The sequence below is a fragment of the Nannospalax galili genome, unplaced genomic scaffold (assembly GCF_000622305.1).
Source record: "Nannospalax galili isolate Female #2095 unplaced genomic scaffold, S.galili_v1.0 scaffold28, whole genome shotgun sequence".
Lineage (NCBI taxonomy): Eukaryota > Metazoa > Chordata > Mammalia > Rodentia > Spalacidae > Nannospalax > Nannospalax galili.
This window is the reverse complement of record NW_008359594.1, coordinates 2,741,866-2,762,690: the sequence shown is the minus strand read 5'-3', so window position 1 is coordinate 2,762,690 and position 20,825 is coordinate 2,741,866. Positions and strand designations below refer to the sequence as shown.

At 36.8% G+C, this 20,825-nt stretch overlaps 1 protein-coding gene and 1 non-coding gene across 6 annotated transcripts in view; one reads left to right on the top strand and one right to left on the bottom strand.

The window, feature by feature from the left end:
* Scaper (S-phase cyclin A associated protein in the ER) overlaps nt 1-20,825 on the top strand; it is a 477,644-nt gene that overhangs the window by 337,768 nt on the left and 119,051 nt on the right. For all 5 annotated transcript variants that reach the window (XM_029558805.1, XM_008823432.2, XM_017795678.2 and 2 more), the window contains one exon: nt 19,234-19,357. In XM_029558805.1, the coding sequence (XP_029414665.1) occupies nt 19,234-19,357 (124 nt within the window). The remainder of the gene's footprint in view (nt 1-19,233; nt 19,358-20,825) is intronic.
* Nucleotides 898-1,082, bottom strand: LOC115068519. Its single transcript, XR_003847868.1, has one exon. It is a non-coding gene; the product is annotated as a U2 spliceosomal RNA (small nuclear RNA).

The window sequence follows — 20,825 nt, the reverse complement described above, 5'->3', positions numbered from 1 at the left end:
TGTTCAAAATGCCTCTTGGTTTTTGAGATTTTTGTCTTCAGAGCCTTCTGTTACATCCTATTGGGCTTGTACAGCAGTTGATACAGCATCTTATAGTGGAGGAGAGGTATTCCGTTGTTGTGCAGAAGTGGGTAAAAGCCCTAGGGCTTCCAGTCCTGATACCCAAGGTAACTATTTCTAGGAGTTCTCTCTCAGGCCTAGGAATGGGATTGAAGTAGACACTGTACCTTTGGAGCTTATAGTCATGGAAAATGAGATGTAGTAAACTCTAAATATCACTAGTATTGGCCTGCTGTGTTTACAAAACAGCTACCCTAGATGTGTACATAAGACTTCATAAAAAAAATCTTTGCTGAATATCCAAACCTATAAATTTAGTTTCCTGTGCTTAGGTGCCTGGCCTTGTGTCCTTGCTTCCTGTCTCTTAACTCACAAGGCTGTTTGTGTACTGTTAAATCTTTTCCTCAGTCTTCAACATACAGTGCAGTCCAGACTTCCCAGTTTTTACTAAGAGCTTTTTTCCCTATTACCTTTTTTCTTTTTTAAATTACTATATTTATTTATTGGGGGTGGGATATACATATGCCATCACATGAATGTGGATGCCAGAGTACATTGCAGTAGTCAGTTCTCTCCTGCCAGCATGTGGGTCCCATGGATTGAACTCAGGTCATCAGATTTAGTAGCATGAGCCTTTTCTGCTGAGCCATCTCACTAGCCCTCATATTCGTACCATTCCATATCACTTCAACTCCCTTTTTATTGTGCGTTTGTTTGGTTTTTAGGGTATACTTTATACCGTATTATGCTTCCTTCAATGGCCATAGCCAGTTAATCTCTAAGAAAGGACATTTGACTCAGGAGCAACCAATCTATAGGCCAGCCAGTAATATAGATTTTATAATCCAGCACAAAATGTTAAACTGAGCCAGTAAAATTTCTCTCTCAGAAATTTGCAGTTGAGAAATTGTAAAGCTTCAAGTCATTTTTTTCCTTGGGTATTTGAATTTGAAAGAACAGGAATATTAAACTGATAAGAACAGATACTACACTTGATCTTAGCCAAAAAGCCGAGAAATAAGAAGGGTATTACTAAAGGAGAAATGGGGAAAATGGGGGCACTTTAAATGGGGAAACCATGGTAGAAGGGTTAGACAATGTGAGAGATAAATAATGCCTAGCTAGTTAAAAAAAAAAAAAAAAACAACAACAGAGGGACCCATATTAGTCCAACAACCTACTGACAAATTATACATACAACTAGCTCAAGGAACATAATATATGTCTTGGCAAGGTTGATCTGAGAACCCTTTGGTCTTTGCCCAAGCTTTATCTACATAGCACATGGTAATTAAAAGTACCAGACTGGTGGAACTAACCTTCTTGGATGTTTAACAGACATACTTTGAGGCCTATACTAATTTGGTCACAGAAACATAAAGGACAGTTTTTGCTCCTTACCCTCCAAGGTCGACTAAGTCCCAGGGGACTGTGAGCGTCTCTCAAAATGTCCTATAACTGTGGTGAGTCACCTGTTCTCTTGATCAAAGAGGTCATAGAGACCTCACCAGATGGACTTGAACCAATGTCCAGTCTACAAAGAGGATTCAACACAGAGGAAACATTTCCTCCATGCTTCCAAGGGAAGCCAGCCACGGTCGAGCAGGACCTTTGACTTATCTTCACATAGATGGAGCTGGTTTTTTTTAGAGAGAGAGAGAGAGAGAGAGAGAGAGAGAGAGAGACCCAGTGTCCATCTGTTCTGCATGTGGGCATACATATACTCCCACACATATGTACATATGCATCCCCCCCCCCAAGCACATATTCACAAACACAGGATCAACTGTATGGTCTTAAACACCCAAAAGGAAAGTATAACCAAAGATTGAGGGGATCAATATAATTCTTTAAGAGTCTATGTGTATAGGAGGGCTCCTGGGGACCTTGAGAATGAACTGGGTCTGTCTGGATGCAAGAGATCAGGAAGCAGTGGTGGCCCTGGGCTGAGAGGTCAGCCCCAGCATCCAGGAAAGAGGTTGGCAGGTCGTGCAACCCAGGGAAGTAGAGGGTGGTGAGGGCTGGTTGAAGAAGAGCTGATCTTCCTAAAGCAAGGAGCTCTAGATAGACTGACCAGACTCCGTGGATCAACAAGCACTGTGGAATAGCTGGAGGCATTGACAACACAGTGGACAGTAACAGGGATGACAGAGTATATGGGCTCCAGTGGGGAGAGGGGGACTATGGGAGGGTGCCATTTGGGATGTGGGTATGTAGGTGAATAAGATTGTGCCATTTGGGATGTGGGTATATAGGTGAATAAGAGTTTTTCTGTATGAAACAGTATATTTTTTAATGAAATGGAGATCTTTTTTTAAAGATTAAAACCTCATTCAATTTTATGTCTTATTGGGTTTATACTGAGTACAATATTGTATAACTGTATTAATTCAACTGTGAACCTAAAAATTTACAGCCAATTTTTAAAGAGATACATCTTTGCTCTGGAAATTATTTACTATGTCAAAGCTGTTGTAATGAAATGCTTCTTCTAATGTGGTTATTAAATAAATAATGTTAAAAAAAAAAGAAAGCAGGAATAGTAACTTCTGGGATGGCCGTTATAGGGCTCTGTATACTCTAGCTTAACAGGACTATGGGAAATCTGTTTGAAGCACATGCACACCATGAGAGAGAAGGAGGCTGGAAACGATATTGCGTCCATCCCCCAGTACCAGCATTGCTTTGTCTTCCTGAACTCTAACAGGTTTGGTTCCTTCTGAATATGTGTGTAAGCTCCTGATACCTTTATGCTTTTTTTTTTTTTTTTTTTTTTTTTTTTTTTGGTCTTTTTGAGACAGGGTCTCCCTGTAGCCCCAGCTGTCCTGGAACTCACTATCTAGACCAGGCTGGCCTCAAACTCACAGAGATCCACCTGCTTCTGCCTCCAGCATGCTGGGATTAAAGGCATGAGCCACCATGCCCAGCTGTTTTCAAAACTCTTTCATTTAAAGGAAGAATGAATCAATGTCCATTTCTGAAAGTAGGAGTGAAGAGAAAGGTCATTCTAGGGAGCATTTGAACACTCAGTGAGCACCAACAGCAAGGTTGTACTGGCTGAGCTGCCAAAACTACTACTAAAGATTGCTCTTATACTTGATAAAATGAAATTACACCAGAAGGTTTGGAAAATTTATATGGAAATGACATACATTAAGCTTGCTGTCCCTGAATCCTAAGGTAAATACACTTAAAAGAGACATAGCTTCAAAAAAGTGACACACCTTCAAAGTACAAACCAAATATAAGTTCTATAAGGGCAGACAACAATACTAGTCATATTTTTATAACCCTCAAGATTCTTGGTGGCCTTTGGGTTCCTCATCATTAACTTTAGAATTAGTACTTAATTTGAATCCCAGTAGTATTTTTTTTTGTATTTATAAGAACTGAAAAGTCTATGTCCTTAAACTTTGCTGTCTGGAACTTGTTCATAGTAGACCATATCATAGCCCATCTTCTCAATAAAGAGCTAGTGTTTTCATGAGAAAATCATTTCACCAACTATTTTTCTGACATTAGAAGCTAATTGCCTAATCTGAAGGTGAGGTTAAGGTATTTAAGAACATGAGATGCTCAAAGGACAGTCACCCACATATGTACACCTTTCTTACTCTCTCCACCCTCCTCAAATCCTAGCAGCATAATTCATCTTTGAACTTTAGTCCAGAAGCTATAACATAAAGCTCTTTTACATATTTTAAAGTTGATAATGTCTTTATCATTAGATTTGGCTGTAACTTCAACTACTAGGAAATAGATATCATATTTTAAAAGACAAATGATCCTTTGTTAAGTCATTTTACAGTGATTGATAGAAGAAATAAAGTAATTGGTTTTTATCATTTTAGAGCAGGGATTTTTGGAATTGCAGTTCTGTTCCTCTCAAGGAAACTAAGCAGTGCCTCCATATCACTCATCTACCCTCAAACACAGCATATTCTAACAGTAGAGGCAGGTTTTCAAAGCATTGTGTGGTCTCTTACTCCTCTCTCTCACTGAAAAGTAATGTACAACTTCATGCCTGGTGATGTGGCTGTTTAGTTGTGCCAAAACTACTACTAAAGATTGCTCTTATACTTGATAAAATGAAATTACACCAGAAGGTATTGGATTCATATCTTCTGATAAGAGCAGCCATGTTGAGACTTCTGTATAACCACATCTACATTAAGGCATTTGCTTTCTATGTAGAACTGTCACATAATACATTTATTTAATAACCACAAACTCCGTCACGTGTTTACTAAATTATCATTTTATATAAATGAAGAAACTGAATTAAAAGACTTTTTTCTCCATTGTCAGATTAGCTGAGCTAATCTTACATATTCTCCTCTCTATGCCTTTATGCCTGCTTAGTATCACCAAAGAAAAGTATTACCAAATCTGTAAGTACTTGTTCAATTTCTTCCATATGTGTGAATTTTGCCATCAAAGACCTTATATCACTGTAGGGAAGAATACTTTCTGTACTATACTATACAACAAAACCAAATAAAGGACTATGTAATTAAAAGTTTTAGTATATGAGAACCCTTGGTTAGATCTTTTACAAAGTTGATATTTACAAAATGATGTATAAAATATGTATACTCTTGTATGAAACTTCCATTATTTTAATAAAATTAGAATATCATTTTATTATTGTTTAAAAAATACTTTCATTATTCCTGTAAGTTGCAGAGGGCTTGTTACTGTGTTTAGATTTTACCTTTTGTCAGGGGAGTCATTATTTGATCGATCGATCGATCGATTGATTGATTGATTGACTGGTTTTGGCTTAGGCTTTTTGTAGTTGGGTATGAGTATGGGAGATGATCTGTGAAATCTCTTTTTCTTTTTCACCTAGCAGGCTAGTAATCAAAGAGTAACTGATACAACAGTGAACCAAGATCACTGGTAATTAGTTGTGTAAGACATAATGTTCAGGGAAGATTTAGCAATGACATTCCAAAAAAAAAGAAGGATAAATACAAGACTTCTGTTTCTTAAATACCTTTTTAGCTTAAATCTATCAAAGGATTTACTTCTTACAAGTTGCAGGTGTGGATATTTGTAGCGTTGAAACCCATGTACACCTTAGTGTGTCCACTGAATCACAGTTCTTCAGTAAATGTTAATAAAATACTGTTTGCAGTGTGGGTAAAATTTAGACTGTAACCCACTGTTAAACAATTGTACATTTATTATAGACAGAATTATTTTAATAATATCTAATATCTATTTGCAGATCAAGTTTTACTAAAAACAAGTAACTTTCTCCAATAGACAAAAATGTTTTGGAAGCTAATTAGCCAGAGTGATTGATAAATTCACTTCTTCATTTGACATACTGAGGCATTTTGTTTATGTCTTAAAGGCTTTGCAGAGATGGGTATAGTTGACAGCTGCTTGTACCACTAATAAGATTAAAATAAAGAAATTACTTGTGTCAACTTTAATCTACAGTTTAGCGCTGTATGCCACCTGGGGTCTTCTCCAGAGCCAGCATATTTAATTTTGAACTTTAAATTACATAATGAGATCCTATTTAAGAGCATATTTAAAGGCTTTATAATCATAGCAGCCTTATGTTAAATTAATATTAGCAGCAAAAAATAATACTTTAGCACTAAAATTTTAAAATAATGTATTAATTTGGTCTTCAGCCTATATTTTTAATACATTAATATAACACTTTCTAAGTTGGAGGTTAATTTGAGGAAATGCAGAAGGTTTCATTGGGTTGATGCTCAAATGCATATGCTTTCCCATCTAAAATTAGAATATGTCTCTGTGGGATAACAGTTGCCTATTCTGTCTTTTTTATTGTTAGCCTAAGGCTTTAATGGCTGTGTCATCTCTCCAGTATAGCAGTTACCTGTTTTGTTTGTACCAAATTTAGCAGTATAAAACAAAAACCTTTGACATAACATATCTAGTTGAAATTTCCTTAAAACCTTACTCTGAGTCATCATTGTAACTAGAAAAAATATTTTAAAGTTAATTTTGATATCATTGAAATTTTACATTTTATGGTATGATATGTAGTATAATCTGTCATTGTTATTATTGATTTGTGTTCTAAGCTCATGTAGAATGCATATAAATTACATCCATGCAGTGAATTTCTAAGTTAACGGTTATATCCATGCAGTTAATTGCTTATTAGCATCCCTGAAAGACCCATCTTGAGCTGATTGAGTTCTGGGTGTTGCATCTCTCACTGTCCCACTTACTCCTACTTAGTCTAGCATCTGAAAGGACAGCAGGGGGCAGAAAGGGCAGTGTGGGTTTATACTAGGTAAAATGGAGTGGGTAAAGGCAGCAAAGGCACTTGCTACTAATCATGACAACCTGAGATTCAACCCTGAGACCCACATGGTTGGAGGAAAGAAACCACTCCTACAAATGGTCCTCTGGCACATGTGCCCCTGCCCTACAAAATAAACAAATGTAACTTTTAAAAGTAATTTTAACAACAGTATACTTGGTAGCAGTTTTGCCCTTTTATCAATAACACTCAAATACAAATGTTAAAATTATCCATTGCAGTAAAAAACCTCCTAAATGGTGTCACAGATATAAATTCTCTGTGGTCAAAAATGTCAAAATTGAAATTTTTCTTTCTTTAAATTTTAGCATCACTCTTTCTCAAGTTTCTTGTTGGCAGGATATTTTCTTATTTCCTATTTATCCATCTATGATCTTTGACTTCTCCAGCTATGTGTATTTGGCTAGGTTTATCGTGCCACACATGTTTCCTTGGTGGAGGAAATTTCAAGAGAGCATAACATTGAGTCTATGGCTTGTTATTACTGATTACTCTTTTTTTATGAAAAATATCTTTTTTTCATTTCATTACAGCTTTAACATATTTAATAACAATATCCAGAGCAAAGATACATCTCTTTCAAAAGTGGCTATAAACTTTTAGGTTCACAGTTGAATTAATACAGTTATGCAGTATTGAACTGAGTATAAACCCTGTAAGACATAAAATTGAATGAGTTTTTAACCTTTAAAAAAGATCTCCATTTCATTTTAAAATATACTGTTTCCTACAGAAAGACTCATTTTTAACACTTTTTTAAGGTAGCATTCAAATAATGATATTTATTGTGACATTTTCATACATATATTATAGATTTTGATCTTATTCCCCATCCCTCACTGCCTCCCCCATCCTCCTGTGTCCTTCTTGCTGGCCCTTCTCACTCGCATAGTCCTCTCCCTTCTTCTTTCATGTCACACTCCATTCTTCTCCCTCTATTTTCCTCCCTCTCCTCACCCTTAAGATCTCTTCCTCTAAGCTGGACGTGTGGCACATGTCTTTGATCCCAGCACTTGGGAGGCAGAGGCAGGTGGATCTCTGTGAGTTTGAGGCCAACCTGGTCTACATAGAGAGTTCCAGGCCAGCTGGGCCTACAGGGAGACCCTGTCTCAAAGAGACTAAAATCTATCACAGTTTTCTTTCTTGGTAACACACACACATACACACACACACACACACACACACACACACACACACACACACACACATACACATACACAGAATGAGAAACATGTATGTATAAATCCAAGTCTAGAGTCAGCCTCAGAGAAAATATGTAGTATTTATTTTTCTAAGTCTGACTTATTTCATTTAACACAATGATCTCCTTTTATATGCATTTTCCTTCAGATGTCATGATTTCATTTTTTTATGGCTGAATAAAATTCCATTGTGGATATTTACCACATTTTCTTCACCCATTCATCACTGATGGACAAGTTCCATTTCTTAGCTATTGTTAAAAATGCAACAATAAATATGGATGTACAACTGTGGTATGTTGACTTGGAGTTCTTTAGACATAGGCCCAAGGATGATATAGCTGGGTCATATGTTAGTTTTGTTCTTAATTTGATGAGAAACTTCCATGCTGATTAGTGGCTGCACCAGTTTATACTCCCACCATCAGTGAATAAAGGTTCCCCTTTCCCTGAATCCTTGCTAATATTTTCTGTAATTTATTTTTTTAGTTTAAGTTTTTTAGTTTTTTAATTTTGGTCTTTTTGAGACAAGGTCTCTCTGTAGCCCCAACTGACCTGGCACTCACTATGTAGACCAGGCTGGCCTCTATCTTACAGAGATCCATCTGCCTCTGCCTCCAGAGTGCTGGGACTAAAGATGTGTGCCACCACTCCCAGCTACATTTTTTTATTTTTTGAGAACGCCAAGTATGAGTACTGTATTTACATCATTTCCACCTCCTCTTCCCCCATCCAACTTCTACTATGCACCCCACTTCCTCAAATTTATGACCTCTTCATCAATTATTATTGTTATGCATATATGTATACACATGTATAAGTACATTTTATTGACCATTGTATTTTTTCTTTCAACAACTGTGAATTCAGTTGATTAGCTAATTTATTGAATGGATTATTTTGGGGGGGGGTCTAATTTTTACTGCCAATTATATATGCCAGATGGAGGTTGGAAGTGATGTAAATACTCATCTATGACATTCTCAAAAATTAAAAATTAAATTAAAGAAAAAAATGGAAACAAATAATACCAAGGATGCAGGGAAAGGGCAACCCTTATTCACTGATGGTGGGAGTATAAACTGGTGCAGCCTCTGTAGAAATCAGTATGGAACTTTCTCATAAAATTAAGAAAAAAACTACCATATGACCCAGCTATATAATTCTTGGACATATATCTAAAGAACTCCAAGTCAACATTTCCCTTTTCTGGGAAAAGATTGGTTTTTTTTTTTTTTTTTCATTCTGTTAGCTCTCTCTTTGGTGATTATTTCCTTTGCTATACTGAAGCCTTTTGAGTCTGTGAAATCCATTTGTCAATTTGTGGGATTATTTCCAATGCTATTGGAGTATTTTTCAGAAAAACTTTGCCTATTCTCTCTCCCTCCCTCTCTCCCTCCCTCCATCTTCATGTGTAGGGGGTATACATGTAGGTGCATATGCACATGTGTGGAGAACCGAGTTCAACTTCAGGTGTCATTCCTCAGGCTCTGTTCCCCTTTTTGCAGATAGGTTTTCTCACTGGCTGGGCTGGCTAACAGCAAGCCCTAGGGATTTGCCTGCCTCTGCCTCCCCAGCTCTGGGATTATAAGCAAGCACCACCATGCCATCTTTTTATGTGGGTTCTAGGGGTTGAATTCAGGGACTCAAGTTTGCACAGCAAGCACTTACCGGCACGCTGGCTACCTAGCCCCATCTGTACCTATAAGTTGAAGTATTTTCACTATGTTTTCCTCGCGCAGTTTTTAGAATTATAGGATTTAAAGTCTTTGATCCATTTTTTGATTTTTGTGCCGAGTGAGAGATAGGGATCTAATTTCATTTTTCACTGTTTGTATATTTGGTTTTTGCCAGTATCATATGTTGAGTAGGACTTTTCCAGTGTATGTTTTTGACACCTTTGTCAAATATTAGTTGTCCAGAACTCTCTGTAGATTTCTTTTTAGGTGTTCTGTAATGATTGATTCCTCTACAAGTCTGTTTTTGCACCAGTACCATGCTGTCTTTGTCACTATAGTTCTGAAGTATTTTTTTAAGATTATGATACCTCTAGCATTGTTCTTTCTCTTTAGGATTGCTTTGGCTATCTGTGGTTTTTGTGTTTCTATATGAATTTTAGGGTTTTACTGTTCTGCGAAGAGTATTATTGGAGTTTTAATGGAGATTTCATTGAATTTGTAGATTGCTTTTAGTAATATACCATTTTCACAATACTAATTCTGGTAGTTCAGCACTTGAGGGTCTTTGCATCATCTGATGTCTTCTTCAGTTTCTTTGTTCAGTGTCTTGAAGTTTCCATTGTAGAAATCTTCCATCTTGGTTAGGTATATTCCTAGGTATTTCATGTTTTTTGAAGCTATTTTGAATAAGATATTTCAGCTCATTTTTTTCAGCAAGTTTGCGATTATTTAGAAAAGCTACTGATTTTGTATATTGATTTTTGTATCCTAAAACTTTACTCAAAGTATTTATTAGGTCTGAAAGCTTTGTGGTAGCATCTGTAGGCTCTTTTAAGTATATAATCATGTAACCTGCAAATGGTCATAGCTTGATTCTTCCTTTCCTGTTTGTATCTTCCTCTTGTCTTATTGCTTTGGCTAAGACTTAAACACTATATTGGAACTCTGTATATGGAGACTGGGCATCCTTGTCCCATTCAGGTTTTTCTCTATTTAATGGTTGCTACAAGTTTGTCATATATAGCCTTCATTATGCCGAAGCATTTTCCATGTGTTCTTAATTTCTTTAGGACTTTGATATCGCATTTATTGATTTAAAATGTTGAACCAATGCTGGAATGAAACCATCTTGATCATGGTGTATGGTGTTTCTCTCTCTCTCTCTCTCTCCCTCCCTCCCTCCCTCCCTCCGTCCCTCTCTCTCGATATCATTATAGAACCCCTATGTAGGCAATGTAGACCAAGCTGATCTTGAACACACAGAGATCTGCCTGCCTCTGCCTCCCAAATGCTGTGATCAAAGGCATGTACCACCAAAACCCAGCATGTGTGGCATCTTCTTTTTTTTAATTTTATTACTTTTATTTTATGTGTATGAGTGTATTGCCTGCATGTATGTGAGTGCACCCATGTCATGCAATGCCACAGAGATCAGAAGAGGGCTTCAGATTCCCCTGGAACTGGAGTTAAGGACGGTTCGTAGCCACCATGTGGGTGCTGGAAATCGAACCCCAGTCCTCTGCAAGAGCAGTCAGTGCTCTTAACTGCTGAGCCATCTCTCCAGCCCCATGTGTGTCATCTTAATGTGCACTTGAATTTGGTTTGCAGGTATTTTGTTGAGAATTTTGGTATCTATGTTCATCAGGAGAGTTTATTGTCTGTAGTTTTCTTGTTAAGTCTTTATTCTGTGCTGGTATCAGTAATCCTGGCCTCAGAATTAGTTTGGTATTTTGAGGAGCAGTTTGAGAACATTTTTAACTATTAGATCTTTTTTTTTTAAGTTCAGTAATATTAAGCAGTGAATTAATCTGATCCTGGCCTTTTCTTTGTGGAGAGACTTTTTATTATTGCTTCTGTCTCATTGCTTATTAGGTCTTTTTAAATTGATTATACCTTCTGGATTTAATTTTAGTAGGTCACATGATTTTACAAATGTTTCCATTTCTTCTGTTTTCCATCTTTTTTTAAATATAAGTTTTCAAGGTATTTACTAATGGTTTTCTGAATTTCACTGGAATCTGTTGTAACAACTTCTTTTTCATCTTTAATTTTATTAATTTGGGTTCAGCCTCCCCCCACATCCATTCATTAGTCAATATTGTTAATTTTTTCAAAAATCAATTCTACTGATTCTGTATAATTCTTTCTATCTCTATTTCATTAATTCCTTTCTTAATTTTTATTATTTCTTGCTGGGTTTGGTTTTGGCTTATTAATTTTTAGAGCCTTCAGGTACATCACTATGTTATTTTTTTGAGATCTCTGCTGTTTCTAATGTGGGCACTTATAGCTGTAAATTGTCTGCTGAGGGCCTGCCTTGACTGCATCCCAGAGGTTCTGACAGGCTGTGCTATCGCTTTCATTTGGTTCTAGGAATTTTTAAACTTCTCGTTGATTTCTTTGATGATTCACTGCTCAGTCATAAGTGTATTCTGTCTATATGTTTTTGTGGTTTCTGAGGTTTCTCTGACTGTTGATTTCTACCTCTATTCCAATGTGGTATGATAAGATAAAAATAATTCTTTCAGAGTTGGTTTTTGTTGTTGTTGTTGTTGTTGTTGTTATATTTGTTAGGAATTGCATTATGGCCTACCATGTAATTTTGGAGAAGGTTCCATGTGTGTCTTAGAAAAAACATAGTGTATTCCCTGTCTGTTAGCTGGTATATTCTATAGATATATGTTATATCCAGTTGATCTGTGGTATAATTTACCTCTGAAATTCTGCTGATTTTTAGTTTGGAAGACCTATGTAAATATGAGAGTAGGTATTAAAATATTCCACTGTTGTTGTGTCAGGATCTGCATTTAACTGTTTCTTAATGCTCTAGGTATGTACTTCAGTTTTATTCTATAATTGTGTTTTTTATATATAAATTCCTGCTCCCCTCACTAAAAGACTTGGTTTTATGAAGCTTTTTTTTTTTTCTGCCCTCTGTTTTCCAGAGAAAACATTTTCAAGAAAAAAAAAGCCTTTGGACCAAAAATGTTTCATTCATTAATATTTTAGGACAAGAAAGTCTGCATCTCAGACCCCCGACCACACTATGTACTTTTCACAGAGTAAGCAGTGAGACTTTAATGTCTTCTCTAAAGATACTTTTAAATGTTGGGGCTTTCCGTTTGATGTTAAAAAGTGCTTCTAGTCATTCAAGTTTAAAATTATAGAGAATTCTGCCTGTACAGACCACCCAAGCTGGGTTCAAAGCAGTGTGTACTCTAAAACAGGTGCTCTTCAAATAAAGGTTGTCTTTTCTAGCAAGTTTACTGAGTAGACAGGTTTTTCCTCACTGTGAGATTTTTTTTGGTTCCCCTCCTTTCTTGGTGGAAACTTCTTGAGTGAGTTATGTGAGCCTAAGACTCTGTAGATGCACATTCTATGCTTTAGCAGTAAATGAGTTTTCTGTCATTTAAAGCAGAGAAGCATTAGGCAAGGTATAGTCCCTACCATGAGTTGTTTGCTTTCTTTAGTATGTTTATTTACTTATGGCTCATGATAGTTTACAAAAGATTTGAGACAAATTGTAAGAATTCTACCAAATAAAACACAAAAATAAAAATTTAAATTAAGGCTATAAAAAATTAAACCAAAAGAAAAATTGGATACAGTCATGGAACTATAAAGTTCAGCACAGCATTCTAAATTGAATTTTTTTAAATATTTTCTTTATTTTTTTTATTTTATATGTATGCGTGTATTGTCTGCATTGCCTGCATGTAGGTAAGTGCACCCCTGTTGTGCAATGCCCGTGGAGGACAGAAGAAGCTATCAGATACCCTGGAACTGGAGTTATGGACAGTTGTTAGCTGCCATGTGGTTGCCAGGATTCGCACATGGAGGACAGTTTATTCAGTAACCTCTTTAAGGATAAAATCATTTGAAGCTCCTGATTTACAAAACATTACACCAGAATATTAAAAATGAATTATAAAAACCATAAAATCATATAGTGATAACTTTAAAACATACACATGAATAATTATCTAATCTCATAACTTGAAAGTACTTTTAAATCATAGAAAAAGAAAAGTTTGTTAGATTACATAAAATTGTTATGCTTCAATAAATTTAAATGTTTTTAAAATACTGTAAGCAAATGAAAGACAGAAAATGAAAAAAATACAAAATGCATTAACCCTTTGTAATATTTATAATTAGAGGAACCTAATAAATCATTTTAAAAGATGTAAAATCTTCAGTAAAAATTTCAAGAGTACTAGAACAGACAATTAACAAAGAAGTAAGTATAAATAGCAAATGTATTTTGAAACAAAAGTAAAATTACTCTCTACCTTATACCCCATACAAAAATCAAGTTTATATTATTGATTTAAATATAAAATCTATAAAAGTACATAAAGCAAGTTGGGGAAAAGATTTTTTTTTTCTAAATCTGGAAGTAGAAAGACTTCCTCTTTAAATAAATTTTGGTAGATTTTATCAAATAAAAGTAGTATGTTCTGCGGCTGGAGAGATGACTCAGCAGTTAAGAACACTGGTTGTTCTTGCAGAAGACCCAGGTTCGAATCCCAGTACCCACATGGTAGCTAACAACTGTAACTCCAGTTCCAGGAGATCTGACAGCCTCTTCTATCCTCTGTGGGCATTGTACAACACGGGTGCGCTTACCTACACGCAGGCAATACATGCATACACGTAACATAAAAATAATAAATAAAAATTTTTATGTAGTATGTTCTTGTGACAAAAAAAAACTAAAAAAAAATTTGTTCAGCAATGAACTACAAGTCATTTCCATGTGATCAAAGGTTTAACATATGCAAGATAATTCAGAGCCTTAGCAATCGGTTAAAACACAACAAGCATTCCAATAGATGTTAAACTGTGGGTGGGAGGGTTTACTGGTGTAACGACTATGGAAATCAGTATGGAGGTTTCTCAGGAAACTAAATTGAAAACTACCATAATATTCCACTCTACTCCTCCTGCCCAGACACCCAAAGGACTTTATGTCCTACCACAGAGATATTTGTACATCCATGTTTGTTACTGTATTTACAATAGCAAGGAAATTAAATTAGCCTAAATATCCATCAGCTGATGAATAAAAAAAAGTGGTACATATATACAATGGCATTTTATTCAGCCATAAAGAAAAATTAAGTATTGAAATTTGCAAGAAAAAATGGATGGATCTGGAAATCATTATATTAAGATAGCCCAGACTCAAAAAGACAAATTGCTACAAATTCTTTCTTGTATGTGGATCCTGGTTTTATATTTGAATATGTGTATGTGAGTGTCAGCATTTGTCGCGAGCCAGGACTCTGTCCAGTAGAGTCCAGGAAAGACGACACAGACACCAAGGCGAGGTTCAAGCTTCTGTTTCTTTTCCTTCCTTTATTCTCTCTTATAGTCTCTTCATTATCTCACCCACTATGATGCTGTCTCTCGTAGTTCTCCTATATCTCTCACTACATTCTCTCTCACTACATTCTCTCTCACTTCATTCTCTCTCACTATGAGACTGTCTCGTTGTTGCTGTTCTGTTCTTCCTCTGTTCTGTTCTCTTACACACCTCAGCTGTTCATATAGTGTTTCCAACAGCCCTCCCTCTAGCCAGGACCAATCAGGGCACACACACGTGCAGCGGGCAGGCAGAGTGCAGCTCATTAGCCATGTAGCAAGATTATCAGGCTGGCAGCACCTGTTTTTGGGCTCACCATACTTCAGAGTTGGGGTAAACAAGCGGGATTCACGAGCCTTGGCAATCAGCCAAGAGTTGAAGTAAACAGCACGAGGTTTGGCAGCCAGCCAGGGCTCCATCTTTGGCTGGCTCGGCTGTGCTTGCTTCCCACAAAAGGGGATCCCAAGAGGGAAAGAGTTTTCAGGGGTGGGTATTAGAATATATGTAGCATAAGAGCCGAAGGGGGACTGATTGCGGGTGGATGAGTACAAGGAGGGGAAACAGGGGAAGTAAGGGAAGACTGAGGGATCAACAAGAACAAGCTATATCTGAAAATTCTATGATGAAGCATATTTCTTTGTATACTAATTAAAAGAAGTAAAACAGAAAATGAACATTGTTATTTTGCTAACAGATTGATAAAGATTTGGGTTTTTTAAATATTTTATTTATCATATTTATTTTATGTGTATGAGCGTTATGCCTGCATGTAGGTAAGTGCAATGCCTGCGAGGACAGAAGAGGCTGTCGGATCCCCTGGAGCTGGAGTTAAGAACGGTTGTTAGCTGCCATGTGGGTGCTGGGATTCAAACCCTGGTCTTCTGCAAGAACAGTCAGTAATCTTAACCACTGAGCTATCTCTCCAGCCCCAAAGATTTGTTTTTACAAGGTTATCCAGTATTAACAAGAGAATGGGAGAAAAAACTTTTCTCACAGTAATAATTGGTTTAAATTTTAGTTTTCTGGGAGTTAATTTGAATTTGGTAAAATGTATCATACTTTTAAAATGTTCGCTTCCTTTTACCCATTTCATCATAACTGGACATTATCATAAGAGCATGCAGTGCAGCACAAAATGATTTGTTTGGCAACTGTTGTAGACATGGGTTTTACTGTTAAGCTACCAGCATCTCATCTACTGTACTTTGCAGAGTTCCCAAGCATATAAGATGCTTCTCCTACTATAGAACCAAAAAATGCCAGGTATTTGCTTCCTAGTCTTCACTGTATCTGTGTGCAGGCATGTGACAGAGGCTTTATACCCAGACTTTTCCTCTGAAACTAATGAAGTTAATTTAAAAAAAAAAAAAAAAAAAAAAAAGGACTTCCAAACTAGTCTTTAAGAGCTGGTGGCTACTGTTTATAAAGCCCAGAGTCATAGCATCATTTCAGGTTGAGGCAGATCATGCCCAGTGGCTTTTTGGTTTTTTTAGGCCAGTTCAGTAGTGTTTGATTTTTGTATCAGGCCTTTTGAAAGTATTGCATCTACATCTGAGTTTTCCAGATTCTATGATGGTTCTAATAGCCTGTCAGTTTTTCTATTTAAATTATTTTTTCCCATCAACTTACAGCTAAAACCTCTGACTTATAAAAAGCATTATTTCTAATAGTGAAAGGTGGACACAATATTAAGAGATAGGTAGATACTGTGTGTATAGGGTAAGATACTATTCAGTCTTCTAAAAATCATGCAGCATTTTCAGTTTGTCTTTTAATGAGAAAAGGAATTTAGAGTAAGGCATTAGGTTCTTAGAAAATTGTTGGGACTTCTGAAATTGACTCCAGAAACAATAGCAAACATATCCACTGGGGGTGCTTGTCCCTCTGAGGCCCCACACTTTAAGAAGGACTAAGTTAATGTTGCCCACGAACTGTTTTACAAATCCAGGAAACCTCAAAGGGTACCTACCTGACACTACAGATCAGAGATTAGGAACTTGAATTAGTAGCAACTTACTCCACTAATTCCAAAAAGTGGGCCATGGAATGCTGTTTCAGGGGTGTATGACATTTCCAAACCCTGCTTATTAGTAACCACAGCCAAAAACCAAAGGAAAATATCCTTGACTCACTTTCATCTCCAAATCTCAGAGGGCATGAATGTATAAGGGAGCTACAAAACTTGTATGTGCATAGATTTATTTCTGGAAGAGTATGTAAACCAGTAACCATGGTGATTCCTAAGGCTAGCAGCATAAGAGGGAAATGCTTTTTAAAAATATGTATTTATTTTGTGTGCACACACACACATATACCTACTAAGCCACACATGTGGAAGTTGGAGGACAGCTTGCAGAAGTCAGTTCTTCCACCTGTGAATTCTGGGCACTGAACTCAGGTCGTCAGGCTTGATGGCAAGCGCTTTTACCTGCTGAACCATCTCACCAGCCCAGTCATGCTTTTTACCATGCCCCCTCCCCTTTTTGGTGTTATACTATGGTTGCCCTTACTTAGTCAAAAGTTACTGGGTGGTTGGGAGGGGTGGCTGCTGCCTTTAATTCCAGCACTCAGGAGGCAGAGGCAGGCTGATCTCTGGGAGATTGAGGTCAGGCTGGTGTACATAGCAAATTCCAGGCCAATTAGGGCTACATGGAGAACCTGTATCAAAAAGTTTTTTTTTAAAGGTAACTGAGTTAAATTTGAACTATTTAGTCATTTCCACTGTATCCCAAAGGACTGAATTTTTGACTTCTGGAGAAGCCTGCAGACCTCTTTGAGATGTGAGTACCCTCCATCTCCCACTTCTGCTTCAACCAGAGCAAGTCTCATTTTATCTGTTGTATAGTTTAAGCTTCTGGGTAAGATTTTGTTTAAAGAAGGCATTCTGCTGCTTTTTAAAAATTGAAAGCTAGGCTCTGCCATCAGGGCTGCTCCAGCTCAGCTCCGGCTCGGGTGGAAGCCATTTAAAAAAAAAATTGAAAGCTAGTGTTGTAGAAGAATATTGCGTGTCACAGAGGACTGGAACAATAGGGAGAAGAATGGCAGTGCAAATAGTAAGTTCTTTCTTCACAGTACCTTACCATTTCTTATGCCTCTCCTTCTCAAATTTACTATATTTTTATAATCATAAATTCCTGTTTTTAAAATATGAAATTAAAATGCTTGTGATCTCAGTCATGTTATCAAATAACTGTAATAAGATTAGTAATTGTAATAAGGGCTACTGTTTTAAGTACTATCATAACTCCCAGGCACTGTCCTATGTACTTTACTCTCTCACTTAATTTTCATGACAATCATAGGAAGCTTAATTATTATCTTGGTTTTAAATATGAGAAATAGATGCTAAAATGTTAAACTGGAAACTGGCTAAAAGGTAAATGGACCTCTAGCCTAGGTGTATCTCACTCCTATGACTCTGCTGTTCACCAGCACACTCTACTGTAACCAATCTTCAGAAATCCATCAATTTTGTGATGTCAAGCCCAACTATATCAAGCATTATTACATCAGGGGCTCTCGTCAGCATCTCTTTCCCATTCAAGTATCACCTCTGTGCACATGGTAGCTAAGAACTGTGGTTCTCATCTCTGGCTGCACGTCAGTATCACCCACAGAGCTTCAGAAACATGCAGATGGTAGAAACTGGCCCTACTCCTGAACTGGCATCACCAGGCCAGGAACTCATATAAGTTTAGTTTTAAAGATCTATAGATGATTCTAATGTTATCAAATTATAGAGCTCCATCCTAGAACAGAGGTTCTCTAACTTGAACAGCATGTTGCTGTAAATGTTGCTTTGAACAAATGGGGTGTTTTTTTTTGTTTTTGTTTTGGTTTTGTTTTTTTGTCTTTATTGAGACAGCCTCAGCTGTCCTGGAACTCACTATGTAAACGAGGCTGGCCTCGAACTCACAAAGATCCGCCTGCCTCTGCCTCTGGAGTGCTGGGATTAAAGGCATTTGCCACCATGCCCGGCCCCACAAAGGGTTTTTTTTTTTTAAATCCCCTGGAGAAAAATATTTTTGATCAGTGTTTCTTTAAACTGTTTGGGCCTGTGACCAGTTAGTTCCCTCTAGGAAAGGTCCTCATCTGTCCAGGACCAGAGTCCATGTCCATACCTCCTCCAAGCAGAGTAGGGCTCACTTCCCAGAAGCCTGTGAGTCTTGCCTCATAGGGAAAGCCCCCATCTTCTCCACATGGGTACTCTCTATTAGCTGCCTTATCCTAGACCAGCTGATCTGGCAATGGGCATGTTGGCAGTCTATTTCCTGGGTGTTATTAAAAAGATCTAAGTTCCTGGTTGATGTCTAGTCTGATATTAAGAAATTATTAGAATGACTAACAAATTGTTTGCATCATCTGCTCTTCAACTAATAAAAATTAATAAGAGCTATTAGATACTAATAATGAACACTGTGCTTGGAGAAAATTATAATCTTTTATATCTAACTGATGGGCCATATACCTAATAATATTTGGCTCAGTTTTCTAGATCAGCTTCCATCCTACACCTAGTCCTTCTGTACCACTGATTTTATGTATTTTAACTTGTTTGGAGAAGAGTTGTTCAGGTCTTACAAATGGTGATTTTTCCCTTCCCATTAGGTCTCTCTGCAATGCAATCAATGTTTACAACCTCACCTGCAATAACTGTTCAGAAAACTGCACTGATGTTCTGTTTAGTAACAAGATTACCTTCTTAATGGATCTCCTGATACACCAGTTGACGGTATGTAATATTATTGCCTTGAGTTTAGAAGCAGTTAAGGTTTGAGAAATACTCCTGTGGCCAAAACAAAGATTTCACTCTATTTCACTGTCCAGATTGGGGGAAAAAAAGGACAGGGGGAGTGAGGATATTTAAGAATGGACAATAGGGGCTGACAGAGAATCTCTTAATTGTTTAACAGATAATAGATATGTAACATTTGTTTTTACATGATAAATTTGACTTTGGAATCAAGTGGACCCAGTACCAAATCTTCGAAGCCACAGGAAAGCCTCAAAGCCTCTGGACGGCATATTAAAAGAGCCAATTTTGAAGAGGTTTTTTGATAACTATTTACATTTAAAAGAAAATGTAGGAAAAACCTTTGTAAGAAAGCGGCAAACCTATACTTAATGAAATGTGAACAGGCAGCTAATTGTCACCTTAAATTTTACCTTAGTTCACAGATGTTTAAAAAGGTAAGGTCAATATATACCCAAAGGTTTAGGTCTGCCAACTCTAGTCTTCAGAACAGAGTCCTGAGACCAGAAGCTTCCTGGTGAAGTTTCTGAGCCCCTGAGGTATTGGCACAAAATCTCTCTCAAGCTGCAGGTTTACAACACAGGAGACTTGTGGGGGTTTTTTTCCTTAAAACTGACTCACTTTTTACTGTGCACAGTTCTAATTGATCTCCCTTAAATGCTATACCATTGTTCCCTTTCTTCCTGTGACTGGTTAATTCCTATATATTTTGGGGGCCTTAATTTAGGCATATAGCATCTCCTTTATGAAATCATCTCTAATCTGTTTCCCCAGTTCTAAACTAAGAATGCTTTTTATGAGTCTAGAGATTACCTCTCATAGAACTGATTGCATCAAATTATAATTATTTGTCTATTTCTGCTACTAGCCCTAAAATCCATGAAGACAGCTGGTAACGTATTACCATCTCCAAGATCTTAACAAAGGACATGGCATTTAGTAGATTCAGTACATCACTGACTGAATGTAGGAGCAAATAAATTAATGACCACTCACTACAAGCTGAAAATCATAAAAGTGACTATGAAGTCCTTTTGTGCAGACATACTGGCACAGACAGAGATAGTGATATGGGAAAAGGAAGATGCAGACTAAACTACTACATAGTATAATGGTGGCTACCTGCAATAATGACAGTGAGTTATGAATCAAAGGCTAAATTGTATATGGTTTCTTACGAAACAAGTTACTAAAATATGGGTCACATTTCAGCAAAAAGTTCTTCATTAAAAGAGAAAAGATTCGTTGTTAGGCTTTGTGTCTCAGGTATTTTAATTTATATTACCTTATTTAATTTTCAGAAAAATCTGATAAGTTCATTATTATCCTGTTTTGCAAATAAGGAAAATTGGGTCCCAAGAGTCAGATTTTAAGGCTACACAGATGTAAGTTACAGAGGCAAGAGTCAAACCTAGGTCTGTCAAATCTAAATTCAGGGGCTACTATG